We start from the raw sequence: 20,329 nt of genomic DNA, 5'->3' as shown, positions 1-20,329 counted from the left end.
GGCGCCTGGGTGGCTCAGTTGGTTAAGCGACTGCCTTCGGCTCAGGTCATGATCCTGGAGTCCCGGGATCGAGTCCCACATCGGGCTCCCTGCTCGGCAGGGAGTCTGCTTCTCCCTCTGACCCTCCTCCCTCTCATGCTCTCTGTCTCTCATTCTCTCTCTCTCAAATAAATAAATAAAATCTTTAAAAAAAAAAAAATCCCATAGAGGGGTTCAACACAGGCCAGATCAAGCAAAAGAAAGGATCAGCGAACTTGAAAACAGGGCGATGGAATTCATCTAACTGGAGGCACAAAAAGAAAAAAAAAAAGAAAAAGAGTAAATATAGTTTATGGAACTTATGAAATACCATCAAAAAGATGAAAGTACATATTAGGCAGGTCCCAGAAGTAGAAAAGAGTGAAAAGAGGGCAGAAAGCTTAATCAGAAAAATAATGGCTAAAAACTTTCCTAACCCAGAGAAAGAAACAGACATCCAGATGTAGGAACTTCAGAAGTAACAAAAAATGAATCCACAGAGACCCACACTGAAACCCATTATAACTAAATTACCAAAAGTTAAAGACAGGAGAGAATCTTAAAAGCAGCAAGAGAAAAGTAGCTTGTTTCATACCAGGGAACCCCCATAAGACCATCAGCATATTTTTTACCAGAAACTACAAGGCAGAAGAGAGTGGGATAATATATTCTAAGGTCTCAAAATAAATAAATAATAAAAAATTAAAACTGCCAGCAGGAATCCTCCTCCACTTGACAAAGTTGTCCTTCAGAATTGAAGGAGAGAGAAAGAATTCTCCAAACAAAAGCTGAAAGTGTTCATAACCACTACAGCAGCTAGAAATGTTCAAGAATGTTCTTTAAGCTGAAACAGAAGGACACTAATTAGTAAGAAGAAAACACATGAAAGTATAAAACTCACCAGTAAAAGCAAGTATAATTAAATTCAAAATACACTAATGTAATGATGGTGGGTACATCGCATAACTCTAGTATAAAGACTAGAAGACAAAAGTAGCAAAAATAACTGTAACAAAAGACACAGAATGATGGAATGGATTAAAAAACAAGACCCAACTATTTCTGCCTATAAAAGACTCACTTCAGCTTTAAGGATACATGTACTGAAAGTGAAGGGATGGAAAAAGATAGTCCATGGAAATGGAACAGAAAAGAAAGCAGGAAAGCCATACTTACATTAGACAAAACAGACTTCAAGTGAAAGACTGTAATAAAAGACAAAGAAAGCCATTATATAATGGTGAAGGAGGTCAATTCATCAGATGATATAACATTAGTAAATACTTATGCAACTAATACAGGAGCACCTAAATATATAAAGCAAATATTAACAGATCTAAAGGGAGAAGTAACAATACAATAATAATAGTAAGGAACTTTAATACCCCACTTTCAATAACAGATAGATCATCCAGACAAAAAATCAATAAGAAAACATTGGACTTAAACTATACATTAGCTTAGATGAACCCAAAAGACATTTAAAAAACACACCATCCAACAGCAACAATACACATTCTTCTCAAATACACATGGAATATTCTCCAGGACAGATCATATGTTAGGCCAAAAACAAGCCTTAATAAATTTAAGAAGTTTGAAGTTATATCAAGCATCTTTTTCAACCATAACAGTATGAAACTAGAAATCAATTACAAGAAGAAAACTGAAAAATTCACAAATATGTGAAGATTAAACAACATGCTACTAAACAACAAATGGGTTAAAGAAGAAATCAAGAGAAATGAAAAAAATATCTTGAGACAAATGAAGATAGAAACAGAAAATACCAAAACTTACGGGATAAAGCAAAAGCAGTTCTAAGAGGGAAGTTTATAGTGATAGATACCTACATTAAGAAAAAGAAAGATATCATATAAACAACCTAACTTTAACCCTCGAGAAACTAGAAAAAGGAAAACAAATTAAAACCAGAGTTAGAAAAATGAGGGAAATAACAAAGATTATAGAGCAAATAAATGAAATGTAGCCTAAAGAGAAATAGAAGAGGCCAAAGAAATGAAGAACTGTATTTTTGAAAAGATAAAATAAGATAAATCCTTAGACTTACCAAGAAGAAAAAAAGGAAGAATTCAAATAAATAAAATAATTAGAATGGAAGGTTGAGACATTCCAACTGATACCACAGAAATACGAAGGAGACTAGTATGAACAATTACCAACAAAGTGGACAACCTGGAAGAAATGGACAAATTCCTAGAAACATACAACCTACCAAGACTGAATCATGAAGAAATAGAAAATCTGAGCAGACCAATTACTAGTAATGAGATTGAATCAGTAATCAAAAACCTCCCAGTGAAGAAATCCAGGACCATATAGCTTCACTGGTGAATTCTACGAATGATTTAAAGAAGAATTAATACCAATTCTTTTCAAACTCTTCCAAAAAAGTAGAAGAGAATGGAACACTTCTAAACTTATTTTACCAGGCCAGCACTACTCTGATACTAAAGCTAGATAAGGACACTACAAGAAAAGAAAATCACAGGTCAATATCCTGATGAACACAGATATGAAAATCCTCAACAAAATATTAGCAAACCAAATTCAACAGTTTAATTAAAAGGACTTAAAGAATCATACACTGTTATCAAATGAGATGTAAGGATGGTTCAACATCTGTAAATCAATACCACATTAACAAAAAGGACAAAAATAGTATAATCATCTCAATAGATACCGAAAAAGCATTTGACAAAATTCAAAATTCCTTCATGCCAAAAACTCTCAATGAATTGGATATAGAGGGAATGTACTTCAACACAGTGAAGGCCATACAGGACAATCCCACAGCTAACAACATACATCATACATCATGAAAAGCTGAAAATGTTTCCTTTAAGATCAGGAATAAGATAAGGATGCCCACTCTCACCACTTTTGTTCAGCATAGTTTGGAAGTCCTAGCCAGAACAATTAAATCAAGAGCAAGAAATAAAAGTCATCCAATTGTAAAGAAAGAAGTAAAATTATCTCTATTTGCAGATGACATATTATACCGGAAACCCTAATTCCACTAAACAACTGTTAGAACTAATAAATGAACTCAGAGAAGTTGTAGGATATGAAATCAGTACACAAAAATCAGTTGCATTTTTTACACTAACAATGAACTATCAGAAAGAGAAATTAAGAATTCAATTTACAATAGCATCAAAAAGAATAAAATACTGAAGAGTAAATTTAACCAAGGAGGTGGAAGATCTATGACTGAAAACTACAAGACACTGACGAAAAAAATTGAAGACACAAATAAATGGAAGGATACTCTGTGTTCACAGATTGGAAGAATTAATATTGTTAAAATGTCCATACTATCCAAAGTGAACTACAGATTCAATGCACCCCCTCTCAAAATCCCAATGGTATTTTTTTTAGAGAAATAGAAAAAACAACCTTAAAGTTTGTATGAAACCACAAAAGACCCGGAATAATCCAAAGCAATTCTGAGAAAGAAGAATAAAGGCTGGAGGTATCACACTTCCTGATTTCTAACTGCATTACGAAGCTACAGTAATCAAGGCAGTATGGTATTGGCATAAAAGCAGACACACAGGGCGCCTGGGTGGCTCAGTTGGTTAAGCGACTGCCTTCGGCTCAGGTCATGATCCTGGAGTCCCGGGATCGAGTCCCGCATCGGGCTACCTGCTTGGCAGGGAGTCTGCTTCTCCCTCTGACCCTCCTCCCTCTCATGCTCTCTGTCTCTCATTCTCTGTCTCTCAAATAAATAAATAAAATCTTTAAAAAAAAAAAAAGCAGACACACAGATCAATGAAGCAGAATAGAAAACCCAGAAATAAACCCATGCACTTATAGTCAATTAATTTTTTACAAAAGAACCAATAAAATGCAATAGAAAAGGCTAGTCTCTTCAATAAACTGTGTTGGGAAAACTGGATTTCCACATGCAAAAGAATGAAACCTGACCCTATTTTATACTATACACAAAAATTAACTCAAAATAAATTAAAGACTTGAACATAAGATCTGAAACCATAAGATTCCTGGAAGAAAACATAGAAGGTAAGCTCCCTGACACTGGCTTTGGCAATGATTTTTTTGGATTTGACACCAAAATCAAAGACGACAAAAGCAAAAATAAACACATGGGTCTATATCAAACCAAAAAGCCTCTGCTCAGCAAAGGAAACCATCACTAAAATGGAAAAACAATCTACAGAGGAAGTATTCGCAAGCCACATATCTGATAGGCGGTTAATATCCAAAATATACAAGGAACTTATATAGCTCCATAACAATAATAATAGTAATAATAATAACCCAATTAATAAATAAGCAAGGACGTGAGTAGTCACTTTTGTCCAAAGAAGACATCGAAAACCATTGATTTTTATTCAAAATCATCCAAAAATCAATGGTTTTGATTAGCCTCCCCTCTCTCAGGACGGTTATTGTCAAAAGGACAAGAGATAATAAATGCTGGCTGGCAAAGATGTGGAAAAAAGGGAACCCTGTTGGTAGGAATGTAAACTCGTATAGCCACTATGGAAAACAGTTTGGAGGGTCCACAAAAAATTAAAAATAGAACTACCAGAGGATCCAGCAATTCCACTTCTGGGTATATACCCAAAAAAAAAAAAAAGAAACCATTATTCCAAAGAGGTATCTTCACTTCCATGTTCACTGCAGCATTATTCACAATAGCCAAGATCTAGAAACAACTTAAGTGTCCATCAACAGATGAATGGATAAAGAAAATGTGGTATATACGTGCAACGGAACATTATTCACCCTTAAAAAAGTTATGTACAACAACATGGATGAACCTGAAGGGCACTATGCTAGGTAAAATAAAGCAGACGGAGAAAGACAAATGTTGTATGGTATCACTTATATGTGGAATCTAAAAGACAGGATAAAAAAAAAAGTCAAACTCACAGAAACAGTAGAAAGGTGGTTGCCAGGGGCTGCGGGGGGAAATAAGGAGAGGCCGGTAAAAGGGTACAAAATTTCAGTTATAAGATGAAGAGGGTCTGAAGATCTAAAGTGTAACATGGTGACTATAGTTAATAACACTGTACTCTATAATTGAAATTTGCTAACAGATTAGAACTTAAATGTTCACATAAAAAAACAAAGGGGGTGGTAAATCTGGAGGTCATGGATGTGTTAATGAACTCGACGGGGATAAACGTTTCACAACATATATGTGTATCAACTCATGATGTTATGTACTTTATATGTCTTACAATTTTATTTGTTGACTACAGTTCAGTAAAGGTGAAAAAGAAAGTTTGCAATTTACATGACTTTATGGCAAGGATTAAGAAGTATACCTTCAGAACTAGAATTCAATTTGCTTTTTTAAAGCAGAGTATTAATTATATTATTAGGAGGCTCTGTGGATGGTATCTTGGTGTATTGCTTTTCATTGTTCATTGAATTCTCAGTACATTAAACATAATACCTATAAAGGAGAGAGAAAAAGGAAGGCAAGATTTCCCACATTCATATTTTGAGTCTTATGCAAAAGTATCTTCAACGTTTCACACAAGCTGACAGTCTCAGCTCTGGAGAAAGATGACAAAACTGCAAAAATCCACCATCCTCATTTTACCTTCTACCTGTAAGCCTTTTTGAAAAATCCCTACAGAGAACAAAGTCATTAACCCCAAGGAAGTAGGAAATTGGCATGTGCAATTGCAGTGAGAGTTGGAGACTTCTAGATCCCTAATTTTCTATAATTATTATATGGACTAGTTAAGATCACTGACTTTTCTCCCTTCTTACAATCCCCAACATCCTCACTGAACTCCTTGACCAAAATTCTTTGATCAAGTAAATAATTTCAGGAGACAGTGGGTTTACCTCCGTACACGTTCCACTCTGTCATCTGTCCGAAGATACTTCTTGGCATTTTCTCCCTTGCCAAAGCCAGCACAGTCTTCTGGGTTGGCAAAAACCTATTCCAAATTCCAAGAAAAAAAATGTATTTCAAATGCCAAATAACATGGGAGTATTCCACCTGATAAGTTACTTGCATTTTAATGGAAGAAATACAGGCATCCAGGTTGGCCCTTATGAAAAGGAAATTTGGAGCTCAAACACGGGGAGGGATCTAGACTTTAAGCTTTTCCTGACAGTGCAAAGCATTTTTTAAAGAAAAGCATAAATAAGAACTTAAATAAAAACTAATGTATAAAAATAGTGAAAAGGAAGCAAAAATGGAAAAGAGAGCCTAATTCCAAGCCATCATTGACTATTATTATGGTGAACTGGCATCTTTTTATAGTGATGTTGATGAAACTTCCCTCAAGAGTATTAGCATTCCCAACTGGTTGGCTCATATGAAAGTCTTTAATTTACTAACCATGGATGTTAGAGACCAGGCAAGAAGTATAAGAATGAGGGGCAGGAAGTATATTTTGTTCTTTATTAGGATATGTGTATCTCTTTTCTTTGGCTGAATTAACAAACACTTTGGGTTGAATAATATCGTGAAACATAAGAAGTTGAACGGCATTCCTAAAAATACCAAGTACGTGTTCTAAGCATATGTTCGTTTATTCCTTCCTGCAAATTATTAGGCTGTTTGATATGATCTCCCCATCCCTTGAAACTTGAAAAAGGCATTTAAAAAATATTTAAGTATGTTCCACTGTTTAATAATTTATAATAAAGAAAAACATGAACTACAAAATTAGCCTAATTTCAGCTTAGAAAGCCATAAATATTACATTTTTTTCTAAATATGACATAAGCATTTATTTCAGATAAAGATGTTGAGGAGAACTGATGGGAAGGGACATGATACAGTATCAGCTCTTGAGATCAGCTCTGTCTGTCTTGTTTCTAAATAAATGCTTGGCACATGCTAGATGCTCAATAAATATGTTTCAAATAAGTAAATAAATGTATTACAGTGGAAAGTGTGCATGGGATTTGAGTTTAAAGCAATCCGAATTAGAATCTCAGCTTCACTCTTTATTGGTGTATAACCTTGGGTACGCTATTTAACCTGTCTGACTTTCATTCAGGTCCTCATCTATAAAATGGGGGGACTAATTCTCATTTCACATGATAATACTAACAATTCCATGATTTTGCACATACAAAGACTATCACATGGCTCCTGGCACTCCATGAATTTGAGTTTTCTCCTTTTCTTGTAAGATGGGGTACATTTCTGCTATGCTTAGTGCTACTCTGTTTCTAGAGGACACTGTGGACCCAATGGTAGGAAGCCACTTTACAGCCTGCTGCTTTGACACCTGGACCTCTCATATTTAAGAGACTTAAATATGTCTGTAGGTGCCCCCCCCATTAAAATGCAAATATCCTTGGGAAGGAATTATACCTCAAGAGAGTAACAGGGAAATACCTTAAGGATGACTATAACCTCTAGATAAAAGCAAGTCTCTGAAGGATAAAAACTCGTGTGGGGGGGCGCGCCTGGGGGTGGTTCAGTCAGTTAAGCATCCGACTTTTGATTTCGGCTCAGGTCTTGATCTTGGGGTAGTGAGATTGAGCCCCATGTTGGGCTCTGCGCTGGGCGTGAAGCCCGCTTAAGATTCTCTCTCTTCCCTTCCTCTTCCGCTCTCTAAATAAATAAATAAACAAATAAATAAAAAAGACAGAGAGAAATAGGTGGTTTCCAGGAAGAAATTGCTGACTAGGGACAAGGACCACACCAATGAAAATAGTTTTAACTTTGTCAAGGTAGCTTTGTTCTACCCCCACTTACTGTGTTATAAACCCTGCTTGAGTATAGGATATAGTTTCCAAAATCTTTCTACTACCTTCCCCAAGGCTCAGTTTAAGAAAAAATCATTCTTATGATGCTGGGCAGAAATAGCATCCACTTAAGAAGTTGGAACTACACAAAATTCAAATGCCTTGCCCCAGTCATAAAAGGCTCTACTGATAATAAGAACTTAATTCTATTCCCAAAGGTGTACCCTTTACCTGTAATAGAACTAAAAACACCAGCTAACTGTCTGGAAAATGACTATTTTCTAAACTCTAGTTGGCAAAATTAACTTCAAAATCACAGAGTTTTCTTGAAAACTTTAACACTCCAAGAATCTCATGTACTAAGTAGCATGACAAAAGGTAAAAACCACTTACTAGCTTCCGGGAGAAAGTACCTGTTCCATAAATATATCAGATGCATCTATACCAAATGATGGCATAATTCATTTGCAACATTAAACAATGTGCCATTGGGCTTTACCAAAAAAGTTTTTTAAAAAGTAAATTAAGAAAATTGTTTTCCCAAATGCCAACCCTTGAAGGAAATTATTGCCTCCAAATGTCTTACCTTTCTTGTCAATCTATAGAATGCAGTTGCAGTACTCATAAACATCATTTTTGAAAGAATAATCGTTGTATAGGAAGCATAGGCCATGAATACTTCATTTTCCATTAGCTCAGTGAGGTCAACCATTTTTTCAATTTTGGTCTGGAATCTTAAAAAGAGTTTAGACAAGAGAGGAAAGGCAGACATAAATACCTCAAATAACCTGACAGTCACTTGGTGTACTTATGTTGCAGCATTAACCATATTGTTCTTAAAAATATCTTGGGTTATTATTGCGGGAGAAATAATCTTTTCTAAAATTTCAAAATAAACAATATATTGTGGTTTTTTTCTATTCTATAACATTAAGCTTGAAGATATCAAACAAGCATGGAGTGAAAATGAAAATGTAAGGGTATGAGAAGCAAAAGTAAATGGGCAAAATGCTGTAAAGATAGACTAAAATCCTATTTTTGCATCAAGATGAACCACAAGTTGGACACAAAAGACCAGAGTTTATGGATTGATCTCTTTAGAAACATTAAATTATGTACATAGTAGCACCATTAATGTCTGATTAGAAATGGCTAAGTTTGGGGTGCCTGGGTGGCTCAGTCGTTAAGCGTCTGCCTTCGGCTCAGGTCATGATCTCAGGGTCCTGGGATCCAGCCCTGCATTGGGTTCTCTGCCCGGCGGGAAGTCTGCTTCTCCCTCTCCCACTCCCCCTGCTTGTGTTCCCCCTCTCGCTATGTCTCTCTCTGTCAAATAAATAAATAAAATCTTAAAAAAAAAAAAGAAAGAAAGAAATGCCTAAGTTCTGGGGCACCTGGGGGGCTCAATCAGTTAAGCATCTGATTCTTGATTTCAGCTCAGGTCATGTTCTCAGGGTCCTGACATCGAGCCTCGAGTTGGACTCTGCGTTCAGTGTGAAGTCTGCTTGAGATTCTCTCTCTCCCTCTTCTTCTGTCCCTCCCCCCTGCTTGCACTCTCTCTCTCAAATACATAAAGTCTTAAAAAATAAAATAAAATAAGAAACACCTAAGCTCTAATATATGTCCTGCTTTAGAAACCCACCTTACAGCTTTTTGTCATTTCAATAGTATTTAAGATCCCAGGTTACAAGATCTGAATTCCAGTCCCACCTTTTGGTTATTAATTTTGGTTGAGAGATTTGGCCTCTCTGAAACTAAATTCCTTCATTTCTAAGATGGGAATAGTAATAGTTCCTAACTTAGTGGTTTGTTGTCAGGATTTAATTGAGATACCATGTGGAATATACTTATACTTAGCACAGCACCTGGCCCGTGAAGAACCCTCGATAAAGTTTATTATATCCTTATGATCATCATTATCACCATGATTATAGTCATCATTCATACCAACACAAGTGAACAAGGAGAAGCAGGATAATGGAAACAAAATGCCAGGCAAATGCAAAGGAAGGAAGTGGTGTTTATGGGACTCTCATAGAGGGAATAAGGGAAGGAAGGTAGCTTTATGTAACTCTTCACATTACTTCACCTTCCACTGAATGTAACTGTCTGTCTGGAGTTGGAAATATAATTGGGAATGTACCCAGAAGGGAACCTAAGGTATACTGGTGATACTCAAGTCAAAGTGGGTAGGGATTTCAGGTAAAGCTTAAAATTTATTTTTTTTTAATTTTTTTTTTAAAGATTTTATTTATTTATTTGAGAGAGAGAATGAGAGAGAGCAGGGTCAGAGGGAGCAGCAGACTCCCTGCAGAGCAGGGAGCCCGATGCGGGACTCGATCCAGGGACTCCAGGATCATGACCCAAGCCGAAGGCAGTCGCTTAACCAACTGAGCCACCCAGGCGCCCCAAAGCTTAAAATTTAAATTCCCTACCTTACCTGGTAGCCATTCTTTTTAACATCCTCTTGTTCTGTTATCAGCTCTGCTGTCTGTTTCTTCTCTCTTTTCCACATAAACACACATCTTTTCTCACACCCAAGCTTCAACACTATTTAACCTACTTAACATGGAGTTCGGTTTCTTGGACAAAATGTCCATTCCTGCCTTTGAAACTCAACCCCTGTATGCAACCTTATCAGACTGACATCGATCAAACTCTGATCATTCTATCCATCTACCAATAACCTATAAATCTATATCTCTTTCTCTACTCTGTGACTGGTCATATAGCTGTCTACATATTGCTGTGAATGTGATATAAACAACACACATATACATATATGCTTAATTTTATAATGTCCAACTATGCCCTATACTTTTTGTGTGTTACATAATCTTTGTAACCATTCTAGTATAGTCCTCATAACTATATGCATTTTACAGATGAAGAAAGTGTGAATCAGAGATGTTAAGCAGCCAAGCTAGGACACAAACCCACGTCTCTGACTTCGTATCTTTACACTACACTGCACTGTCTCCTTCAAGAGACTGTAAAGTGCTTAATGCTGATTCAACTAACACTGACTGAATGCCTGCCTGTGGCTGGGGCACCTCACATCTATTATCTTGTTTCCTCTCCCAGTGATGCTACAGGGTAGATACTATTACTCCCATTTTTCAGATGAAGAAACCAAAACTTCCAAAGTAACTCCTATTTTTTTCAAAGATTTTATTTATTTATTTGAGAGAGAGAGAGAGCACAAGCAGGGGGAGGAGCCAAGGGAGAAGCAGACTCCCCACCGAGCAGGGATCCCGACGTGGGACTCGATCCCGGGAGCTCAGGATCATGACGTGAGCGGAAGGCAGACGCTTAACCGACTGAGCCACCCAGGCATCCCAGTAACTCCTATTTTGAAAGGTGGGCTGAATATGTACTTCAGATTTAAGCAAACAGAAACTGTATGTTTCAGTGTAAAAAACAAAACCAAATGCATATGATACATTAATCCACCTCCACAAGTCAGCAGTCTTGAAAGCACAGAATGTGATATAAGCTCTCAGTGCAAGGTAATACTTTTAGTACCATTTAATGTACCTGCTCTTGTTCTGGTAGCGGGGGTGGGGGGGGTGGGGGGGGTGGGGAGGAAGTCAGGAATAAACTGCGCTATCCTTCAAAGCTCATGTAAAATAATTAGCTTAATAAGGGATCCTTAAGTCCTATGCCTCTGGACAGAGATCTGAAGAAACACAGCAGGAATGTTAATTTAAAAAAATTAAGAAAAGTTTATCAAGTCGGAACTGTTGTTATTTAACAATAATTTTACAACTAAACAGTTTCTGTAGGTCGCTACAGATGTTTACAGAATGAAATGTATTTAGCAATGGAATATAAGTCCAGAGAATGGTTTTCTTTTGGTTAAAAACTGGTCTTGAAAAAGTAGAGAAAAAGCGGAAGCCTTCCAGAGCTGCTGGTGGGAAAAGAACACAAAGATGTCAGCAGTTGGAGGAAAAGGGCAATGCAAGGTTTTTTTCTTTCAATGTGAATAACACATTGAAAGCGTACCTCACAGCAAGAGTTTTTCCAACACCAAGAATGTAGCTTAACTCCTGGAGTCTGTGGTTTGGGGAGATGGGCCAATGCTGAGCCTCTGACTTCACATCCTAAAGGTCCATGAACCATTTCTCAGAGACCAATATCTTCCACTCCCAGCATACCGGAGGGCCAGGTGAGGAGAAGGTAAGGCATTGAGAAACAGAAGTGATTTGGGGAGGGATGTGCTCTGGTGAGCGCTGTGTATTGTGTAAGACTGATGAATCACAGACCTGTACTCCTGAAACAAATAATACATTATATGTTAATTAAAAAAAAGAAAGAAAGAAACAGAAGTGATTTACAGCATGGAATAAGATGGTGCTGGCCTAGACTTTTTTTCAAAGCTGATTTGTCAGGACATTGCCTTGAGCCTACATTACGGCAGGGCACTGCAGTCAATACAAAATTAATGGGGCGCCTGGGTGGCTCAGTTGGTTAATAAGCATCTGCCTTCGGCTCAGGTCATGATCTCGGGGTCCTGGGACAGAGCTCCGCTTCTCCCTCTCCTTCTGCCCCTTCCCTTCACTCGTGCTCTCCTACTCTCTCTCAAATAAGTAGATGAAATCTTTAAGAAAAAAAAAAAAAACCCACAAAATTACTGAACACTTTTTACTAGGGGAGGTCGCCAGGAGGGAGGAGAGCAGTGTAGTAGTGTTAATAATTAAGAGGGTAAATTGTTAAGTGTTTTGAGTATTCTAGGAACGAGGTATGAATAATCTAAGAAAAGACAAAACATGAAACTTGGTTATGAATTAGAGAGAATAAAATGTTACAATGATGAATTACATTTGTCCAGGGTATCGTTCCCTTCATTGTCCATCACTGGTTGGCACAGCAGAGAATACCTCCATCTTTTTCACCAGAGAGCTGGGCTCAGTCCCCTAAGGTGGAGGTGATGCCTCTGAAGGGGCAAAGAGCAAAGTGCGAAGCACACAGAGACTCTGGAGCTAGACTAGAGTCTGGGTAAATTCGGCTCTGCCATTTACTCGTTGTGGTTTAACTTCTCTGGGACCTACTTACCTTACCTGTATAATGAGGTTAATAATACTTCCTATCTCACAAGATTCTTGTGAGTATCAAATGAGCAAAGTCTAAAGACATTAGAAAAGCACTGGGAACTGGTAAATATTATATAAGTATTTGATAAATAAGTTCCCACTTTGGCACTGTTCTAGGCACTGAGGAGATCATTTGAGGGTTTTCAAAAAGCTTACCCATTATCTCACTTGATCTAGAAAATTCTAAGGTAGTCAGAGCAAGCAATATTTGTCTCTGCCTTTAACATGTAAGGAAGCTGGGGCGCCTGGGTGGCTCAGTTGGTTAAGCGACTGCCTTCGGCTCAGGTCATGATCCTGGAGTCCCGGGATCGAGTCCCGCATCGGGCTCCCTGCTCAGCAGGGAGTCTGCTTCTCCCTCTGACCCTCCCCCCTCTCATGTGCTCTCTCTCTCTCTCATTCTCGCTCTCTCAAATGAATAAATAAATAAATAAAATCTTTAAAAAAAACTAATAATAACATGAAAGGAAGCTGAAGTCTGAAGAGGTAGAGTGAGTAATGTGACCCAAATTCACAGTGGAGGGGCCAAGACTGGAAACCAGTTTTCTCAAGTGTTTAGCTCATGGGCTATCCACCATCAAGGCTAAGAATTCTAGACCACTCTGGTTTCTGGGGGCCTTTTTCTGTCCAATCTCCTATTCCTATCTTGCCCTCCTCATCCAAATACAGCACCTACCCCTACTGTATCTATTACAGTTGAGTTTTTTATCTCTCAACCATGGAATATTCCTCTTCTTTTTACAGGCTCTGGGCCAAAAAGGGCAAAGTTCTCTTCTTATTTATGGTGGCCTTGCAACATCAATATTGTGAAACACACAAAAAATCTGGTCACACAACCCCGAGCCATGACTCCTCAATTTCATACCTTCTAAAACAAATGTAATACTACCACAAGATTAAAAAAAAAAAAAAAAAAAAGATAATTCAATTATCTTGGCCTCCTATGCTTCAGAGCCTGGGTGCTGGGGAGAAAATGCTGGGGGCTCTGGGAGAATGTGAGGTAAGGCTGTTCTCAGGGGCCTCTGCTGATCTCCTTTCCCAGCCTCACTGATAAACTCCACTCTAAAACAAACCCTTAGAAAAAATTGTACTTTTCTGCCACCAAGAGCAATATTCAAATTGGGACTGATTTGCCATTTAAAAAAATGACCAAAATTCTACATAGTCCTCTTATTTGGGGAACAGCAAAGGACAGCAAACCCTATTACTATCTTAACTCCCAGTATGGTAAGCCCCCAGGGGGGGATGCGAAAAGGGTCTGTAGTTTGGCATTCACCACAAGCTAAGGCCCTGAAGAACTCTAATCTTAAACGGCAAACAGTGGAAAGGCTGTAAACTGGAGGATCTGGGGAATTTTCCATGTGCCCCTATAACGATGCTTGATTATAAGCCACTTGGCACTCTCTTGGAGAGAAAGCAGACAGAGGGCAAAGGAGAAAACAAAAGGGTGCCCAGAATACTAAGAGGCCTTGGGACTATTTCGAAGAAAGCAAGGAGATGGGAGATTTGCATGCACCTTCTCTCCACTGCCCCGGGGCCGCCATAACAGTAATATCCGAGGCCTCACCTCCCAAATAAGAGTTTCCCATGGCTTCCTCCTCCAGACTGGGGGGCTGGCTATAATATCACAAAGTTTAACCTATGTCCTCCTGCACTTTGTTATTGTCGTTATATTATTATCATTAAACTTGACAATGTTCCTCTTGCCTAGCAAAGTGAACCACGAGGAGCAAATCCTTCTTGTACTTCAGTAGGTGCAAAGGCCAACTTGCCCAGGGCCGCTGCAGGATTCCACACCCTTCGGTTGAACAGAAGTTGCCTAACATATAGCGACTTCATGTATTATACAATTTGCACAAAGAGCGTAGAGCACACAGAGACTCTGGAGCTAGACTAGGGTCAGGGTGAATGCGACTCCGCCACTGACAGGTTGTGATTTAACGTCTCTGGGACCCCAGAGTTCCAGGGGGCCCATTCAAGGTGGACGCTCGCGTGGCTTGAGAATAAAAAGTGAGTAACTCACTACGTAAACATAAAAGGACTTATTCTCTTAAGTTTCTTTCCTGTTTGACCACGGGGAAAACTTACCTACCAGGGTACAGGAACTCAACTCCGTTTCAGAGGCGACGGATTGAAAAGCCAGAGCTTAGCAGCTACAGAGAGCAAAGAAGTTTCACTCGGGCAAAGCCCACCCGCTCCACCCACTTCGCTCCACCCACTTCGCTCCTTCCCGCCCACCGCGCACCCTTTCCTTGCGCGTCCCTTCCGGGGCACGTACGGTGAGTCCGAGTAGGGGTGCGGCGGCAGCGAAGCTGTCCCAGCCGGTGGCTCGCGCGGGCACTTGCGGTGACTTTTACCGCTCGGGGAGAGGGACGCAAGGCACCGCGCCCACTCTGGCCAATTTCCAGTTAATCCGCTCTCCGGCGCTTCAAGCCTGACTCCCAGCCTCGCCAAGCACCTCCCCTAAATGGCCTGACTTCTTTTTCTTTTTCTTTTTTTTACAGATTTTATTTATTTATTTGACAGAGAGAGACACAGCCAGAGCAGGAACACAAGCAGGGGGAGTGGGGGAGGGAGAAGCAGGCTTCCCGCGGAGCGGGGAGCCCGATGCCGGGCTCGATCCCAAGACCCTGGGATCATGACCTGAGCGGAAGGCAGATGTTTAACGACTGAGCCACCCAGGCGCCCCTGGCCTGACTTTTTTGTGCAAGAGTAATCACTGCCCACCCGGTTCCTTCTTTGACCCCCTGCGGCGCCTGGTGGAAGCCTTTCTTTCCGGTTCCCCTATTCAGTGGGGAGGAGATGTTGGCAGTTAGTATCAGACCTGTGTGTCCTTGGACTTTGCAAGCACGCGAGTGGGAAAGCAAGGAAAAAGCGGTTAACTTTTATTTAGCTGGAAACAAATTTTTTAAAGGTTTTAATGTTGAATTTTGAAAGCTTTAGAAGCTTTATAGAAGATTTAAATCTCTAGGGGGAAAAATGATGAGAAATCATTCATAAAATTACCTTCCATTGAACTTCACTTTCCCTGCATCCGTGGCTGGCAAAGCCTGGCTCGGACACAATGTAATGTTCAGTAAAGATCACCTATAATCTTCCAAACCTGTAATCCCAAGCAGCTTGCTTCCTCACTCTGTCCCCTCATGTTCAGGATCCAAAATGGAAATGGAGGGGATTATATTGGATCAGTTCATTACAGGATCAGCTCAGTATGGTTTTTGCAGGGACATTCAGGGGAGTGTTTTAGGAAAGTATGGTTATTCTAATATCAATATCTAGATTAGGGATATTTCTAAGCTTCCTAGTCCCCACAAAAATATTTATGGATCTAGCTTCCATGGTTTTATCTAAAACTATTTAAGGATTTATGTTTTCAATCTATGTTATTTCTCTCTTGGTACTACTTCTCACATTTACCACCTGCTGTGTAGTATACTTCCTTTTTTTCTTTCTTTTTTTTCTTTTTTGTCCTAATTTTATCTCCTTCAGGTTTTAAGGGGTGCCCTCAGGACTAGCTAGCTAAGATTTGATAGACAAGTCTGTATTCTACCAAAAAAGGAAGTAAGACTTACCAGCTTGCTCTGGGAAGCAGAAATTAATCACAAACCTGAGAACAATTTCTATACAAGCCTATCAGTAGAGTACTGGGAAATCTAGCATCAGAAGATAGTAGTGCTTCATTTTCAGGTCTATATCTTTTGAAAATTGTGTTTATTTACTTATCTCAGTAAAGTACTCTGGAACCTGGCCTTAACACTAACTGGAATAGGACAGACTTTGAGATGAGCCTGTTCTGAATTCTCACCACAGGAGTTTAGTATTCTTAATTTATTATGAGGTGACACAGCCCAAACCATAACATTACAGAAAAAGGTACAAAGAGCTATTATTAAATAATTTGATCTACAGAATTCCAGTTGAGCAGTTCTAACATGTTTTTGAAAAGAAGGGAGGACCTGACTCATCTGATGCTCTAATTATAAGATGTATTCAAACTTAACTAATCAATGAATAAATCTTGAGTTCCTGCTGTCAATAAACCATGAGCAGTTATTGCCTGTCTGTTATATGTATGACACTAGCTTTAGTACAACATCAGCACTTAACAGTAATACATTTAAATCAAAAGACATTTATGAAGTGAATACAAGGCATTTGGCTTGATGTTAAAATCTGAAACTAAGATAAATAACATCAAATAACTTTGCTCAAGGAGTTTATAATCTAGTAAACACAAAGGCCAAAAAAGTACAAAGGCCACCAAACTTGAGGAAGAAAATATTTCAATTGAGAAATGAGAATGATAGTCGGGGTAGGAACTAGGACAGTAAAGAATTTACACTTTCTATTCATCTTTGTTATAAGCTCTTAGATGAGTACAGACAGAAAGAGTTTTTATCCAGCTTGTTTTATTTCAGGTAAAGGAAAGGGTTCAGACTTTGAACCCTTCTCCTCACCATCATTTTAAGTCTATAATAAAATCTTTCCGGAAAATTGAACTCAAGCTTTAAGACAAGTAATTCCCTAGTAAATATTAAAACAGTTTAAAAGGTCAATGATTTGGGGTGGGAGAGCAAAGGTCATTCAGCAGAGTAGCTGCCATAACAAAGAAAAGGGGGATCAGATCAGAAAGGTCTAGAAGAATAAAGCATTTACAGCCTAGCAATTCTTGCCTTTTAGAAAACCCACAAAGGAGAAATATCAGAAAGGATTGTCATTACCACAAGACAAGGCTTACTGTGAGTGGGAGCGGATCAGGTGCCCATCATTTCTTGTAATTATCTTAGATCTTTTTTTTTTCTAAATCCACAGAAAAAGTGCCCCTGTAACCTGAAACTAAGAGTGCATATCCTTCATGAAGATTTGTGTAAACATGCATGAGAACTTTTAAAATTAAGGGAACCAAAAAGTGAAAATAGGCAACATTCTAAGCATACAAATTTTTTTAAAGGTTTTATTTATTTATTTGAGAGAGAGCACAAGCTGGGGTAGTGGGACAGGGAGAAGCAGACTCTCCATTGAGCAGGATCCTGATGCGGGACTCGATCCCAGGACCCTGGGATCATGACCTAAGCCGAAGGCAGACGCCTAACCAATTGAGCCACCCAGGTGCCCCTAAGCATACAAATTTTATTTTAGAATTATAATATGCTTTTTAGGGCACCTGGGTGGCTCAATCTCTCTCTCAGATAAATAAATAAAACCTTTAAAAAATATATAATACGCTTTTTAAAAGGATACTAGATTGTTTATCTCTCCCAACAATCCTATAACAGAGTTCTTATTTTTCCTATTTTACGTATATGCACTCTGAGATCCAGAGTAATTTGGAAGCCTTACCAACTTCAAAAATAAACTCTGAGCCTAATACCTACAGGAGGTAAAAGTAGCCACAATGAGAGGAACAGGACTAAAAAATAATAAAACTCATGAAGCTAGTCAAGAGAATATGACAAAGCTATAGGATAGACAGGTAGATCAAAAGAACAGAATAGAGTCCAGAAATATAATCACACTTAATTGGTCAATTGATTCCCAACAAGGTGCCAAAGCAATTCAATGGATAAAAGAAAGTTTTCCACAAATGGAGTTGGAACAACTGGATAGCCATATGGAAAAAAAAGTGTACTTCAACTCTAGTTCACACCATACATAATAATCAATCCAGCATGGATCATAGACCTAAAGACTAACACTAAAGCTTCTGGAAAAAAACAGGAAAATACCCTAGGGGTAGGCAAAGATGTCTTAGACAAGACAGAACAAGCATTATCTATAAGAGATAAAAAAATATTCAAAAAGTGGACTTCATCAAAACTGAAATCTTCTAGTCAAAAAATATCATTAGGATACAATGGAATATTATGCAGCCATCAAAAAGACTGAAATCTTGCCATTTGCAATGACATAGATGGAACTAGAGGGTATTATGGTAAGCGAAATAAGTCAATCAGAGAAAGACAAGTATCATATGATCTCACTGATATGAGGAATTCTTTTATTTTATTTTATTTTATTATGTTACATTAGTCACCATACATTATATTATTAGTTTTTTATGTAGTGTTCCATGATTCATTGTTTGCATATAACACCCAGTGCTTCATTCAATACATGCCCTCTTTAATACCCATCAGCAGGCTAACCCATCCCTCCACCCCCTAATATGAGGAATTCTTAATCTCAGGAAACAAACTGAGGGTTGCTGGAGTGATGGGGGGTGGGATGGATGGGATGGCTGGGTGATGGACATTGCGGATGGTATGTGCTATGGTGAGCACTGTGAATTGTGTTAAGACTGATGAATCACAGACCTGTACCTCTGAAACAAATTATACTTTATATGTTAAAAAAAAAAAAGAAGATAGTAGGAAGGGAAAAATGAAGGGGGGAGAGTCGGAGGGGGAGACTAACCATGAGAGACTATGGACTCTGAGAAACAAACTGAGGGTTCTGGGCCAGGCGGAATGGGTTAGCCCGGTGATGGGTATTAAGGAGGGCACATATTGCATGGAGCACTGGGTGTTATACGCAAACAATGAATCATGGAACACTACATCAAAAACTAATGATGTACTGTATGGTGACTAACATAACATAATAAAATAAAATTTTAAAAAAATATATAATTAGGAAAATGAATAGGCAAGCACAGATTGAAAGAAAATATTCTCAATACATTTATCTGACAAAGAACTTGTATGCAAAATATACAAAGAATACCTATAACAATAATTAACAGACAAAAATATACAATTAAAAATAGTAAAAATATGCAAAAGATTTGAATAGACACTTTACAAAAGAAGTTATGTAAGTATCTAAGAAGCAGATATAAAAGTGCTCAATGTCATTAGTATTCAGAGATATGCAAATCAAAACCACAATGAGATACTTCTTCCCAAACATCAGAATGGCAAGAATTAAAAAAAAAAAAAAAAGACAAAATCAAATATTGATGAGGGTGTGAAGCAAATGGGATTTTTATACATTGACTGTGAGAGTACGAAATGGAACACCCACACTAGAAAAACTGGCTTGTAGTTTCCTATAATGAGAACATATAGACACAAAGAGAATTGTTTAAGAATTTTTTTGCAGCTTCATTTATAATTGCCAAAACCTGGGAAAACCTAAATGTCCATCAGCAGAAGAAGAGAAAACAAACTGTGGTAACATTCATACAGAAATACTAACTAGGTCTCAAAAAATAGTAAGAAAGTACTGACACATAGTAACATGGCTGAATTTCGATACTATGTCAAGTAAAAGAAACATTTACATGAAGTTCAAAGACAAGTAAAACTTTTTTTTTTTTTAAAGATTTTATTTATTTATTTGAGACAGAGAGAATGAGAGAGAGAGAGCACATGAGAGGGGGGAGGGTCAGAGGGAGAAGCAGACTCCCCGCCGAGCAGGGAGCCCGATGCGGGACTCGATCCCGGGACTCCAGGATCATGACCTGAGCCGAAGGCAGTCGCTTAACCAACTGAGCCACCCAGGCG

The 20,329-nt window shown here is 38.4% G+C and overlaps 1 protein-coding gene and 1 long non-coding RNA gene across 11 annotated transcripts in view; one reads left to right on the top strand and one right to left on the bottom strand.

Annotated features, from left to right (window-relative positions):
• Nucleotides 1–15,241, bottom strand: part of MGST1 (microsomal glutathione S-transferase 1) — a 23,095-nt gene extending 7,854 nt beyond the window's left edge. For 2 of the 10 annotated variants that reach the window (XM_081821287.1, XM_081821284.1), the window contains exons 1-4: nt 8,324–8,471; nt 5,872–5,966; nt 4,942–4,970; nt 1,195–1,223 (exon numbers count right to left, since the gene is read on the bottom strand). In XM_081821287.1, coding sequence (XP_081677413.1) covers nt 1,195–1,223; nt 4,942–4,970; nt 5,872–5,966; nt 8,324–8,449 — 279 coding nt within the window. In that variant the 5' untranslated portion in view covers nt 8,450–8,471. Of the gene's footprint in view, nt 1–1,194; nt 1,224–4,941; nt 4,971–5,238; nt 5,471–5,871; nt 5,967–8,323; nt 8,472–11,739; nt 11,883–14,912; nt 15,036–15,102 lie in introns of those variants that run through there. The other 8 variants (XM_081821289.1, XM_081821290.1, XM_081821285.1 and 5 more) reach the window with 7 other exon arrangements.
• Nucleotides 14,678–20,329, top strand: part of LOC145721740 (uncharacterized) — a 38,650-nt gene continuing 32,998 nt past the window's right edge. The window contains exon 1 of the long non-coding RNA XR_014145599.1: nt 14,678–14,834. This is a non-coding gene — a long non-coding RNA (uncharacterized LOC145721740). The remainder of the gene's footprint in view (nt 14,835–20,329) is intronic.

This window comes from Leptonychotes weddellii, chromosome 5 (genome assembly GCF_054177405.1).
Source record: "Leptonychotes weddellii isolate Sample4059 chromosome 5, ASM5417740v2, whole genome shotgun sequence".
Taxonomy (NCBI): domain Eukaryota; kingdom Metazoa; phylum Chordata; class Mammalia; order Carnivora; family Phocidae; genus Leptonychotes; species Leptonychotes weddellii.
This window is presented reverse-complemented; position numbering and strand designations above follow the sequence as displayed.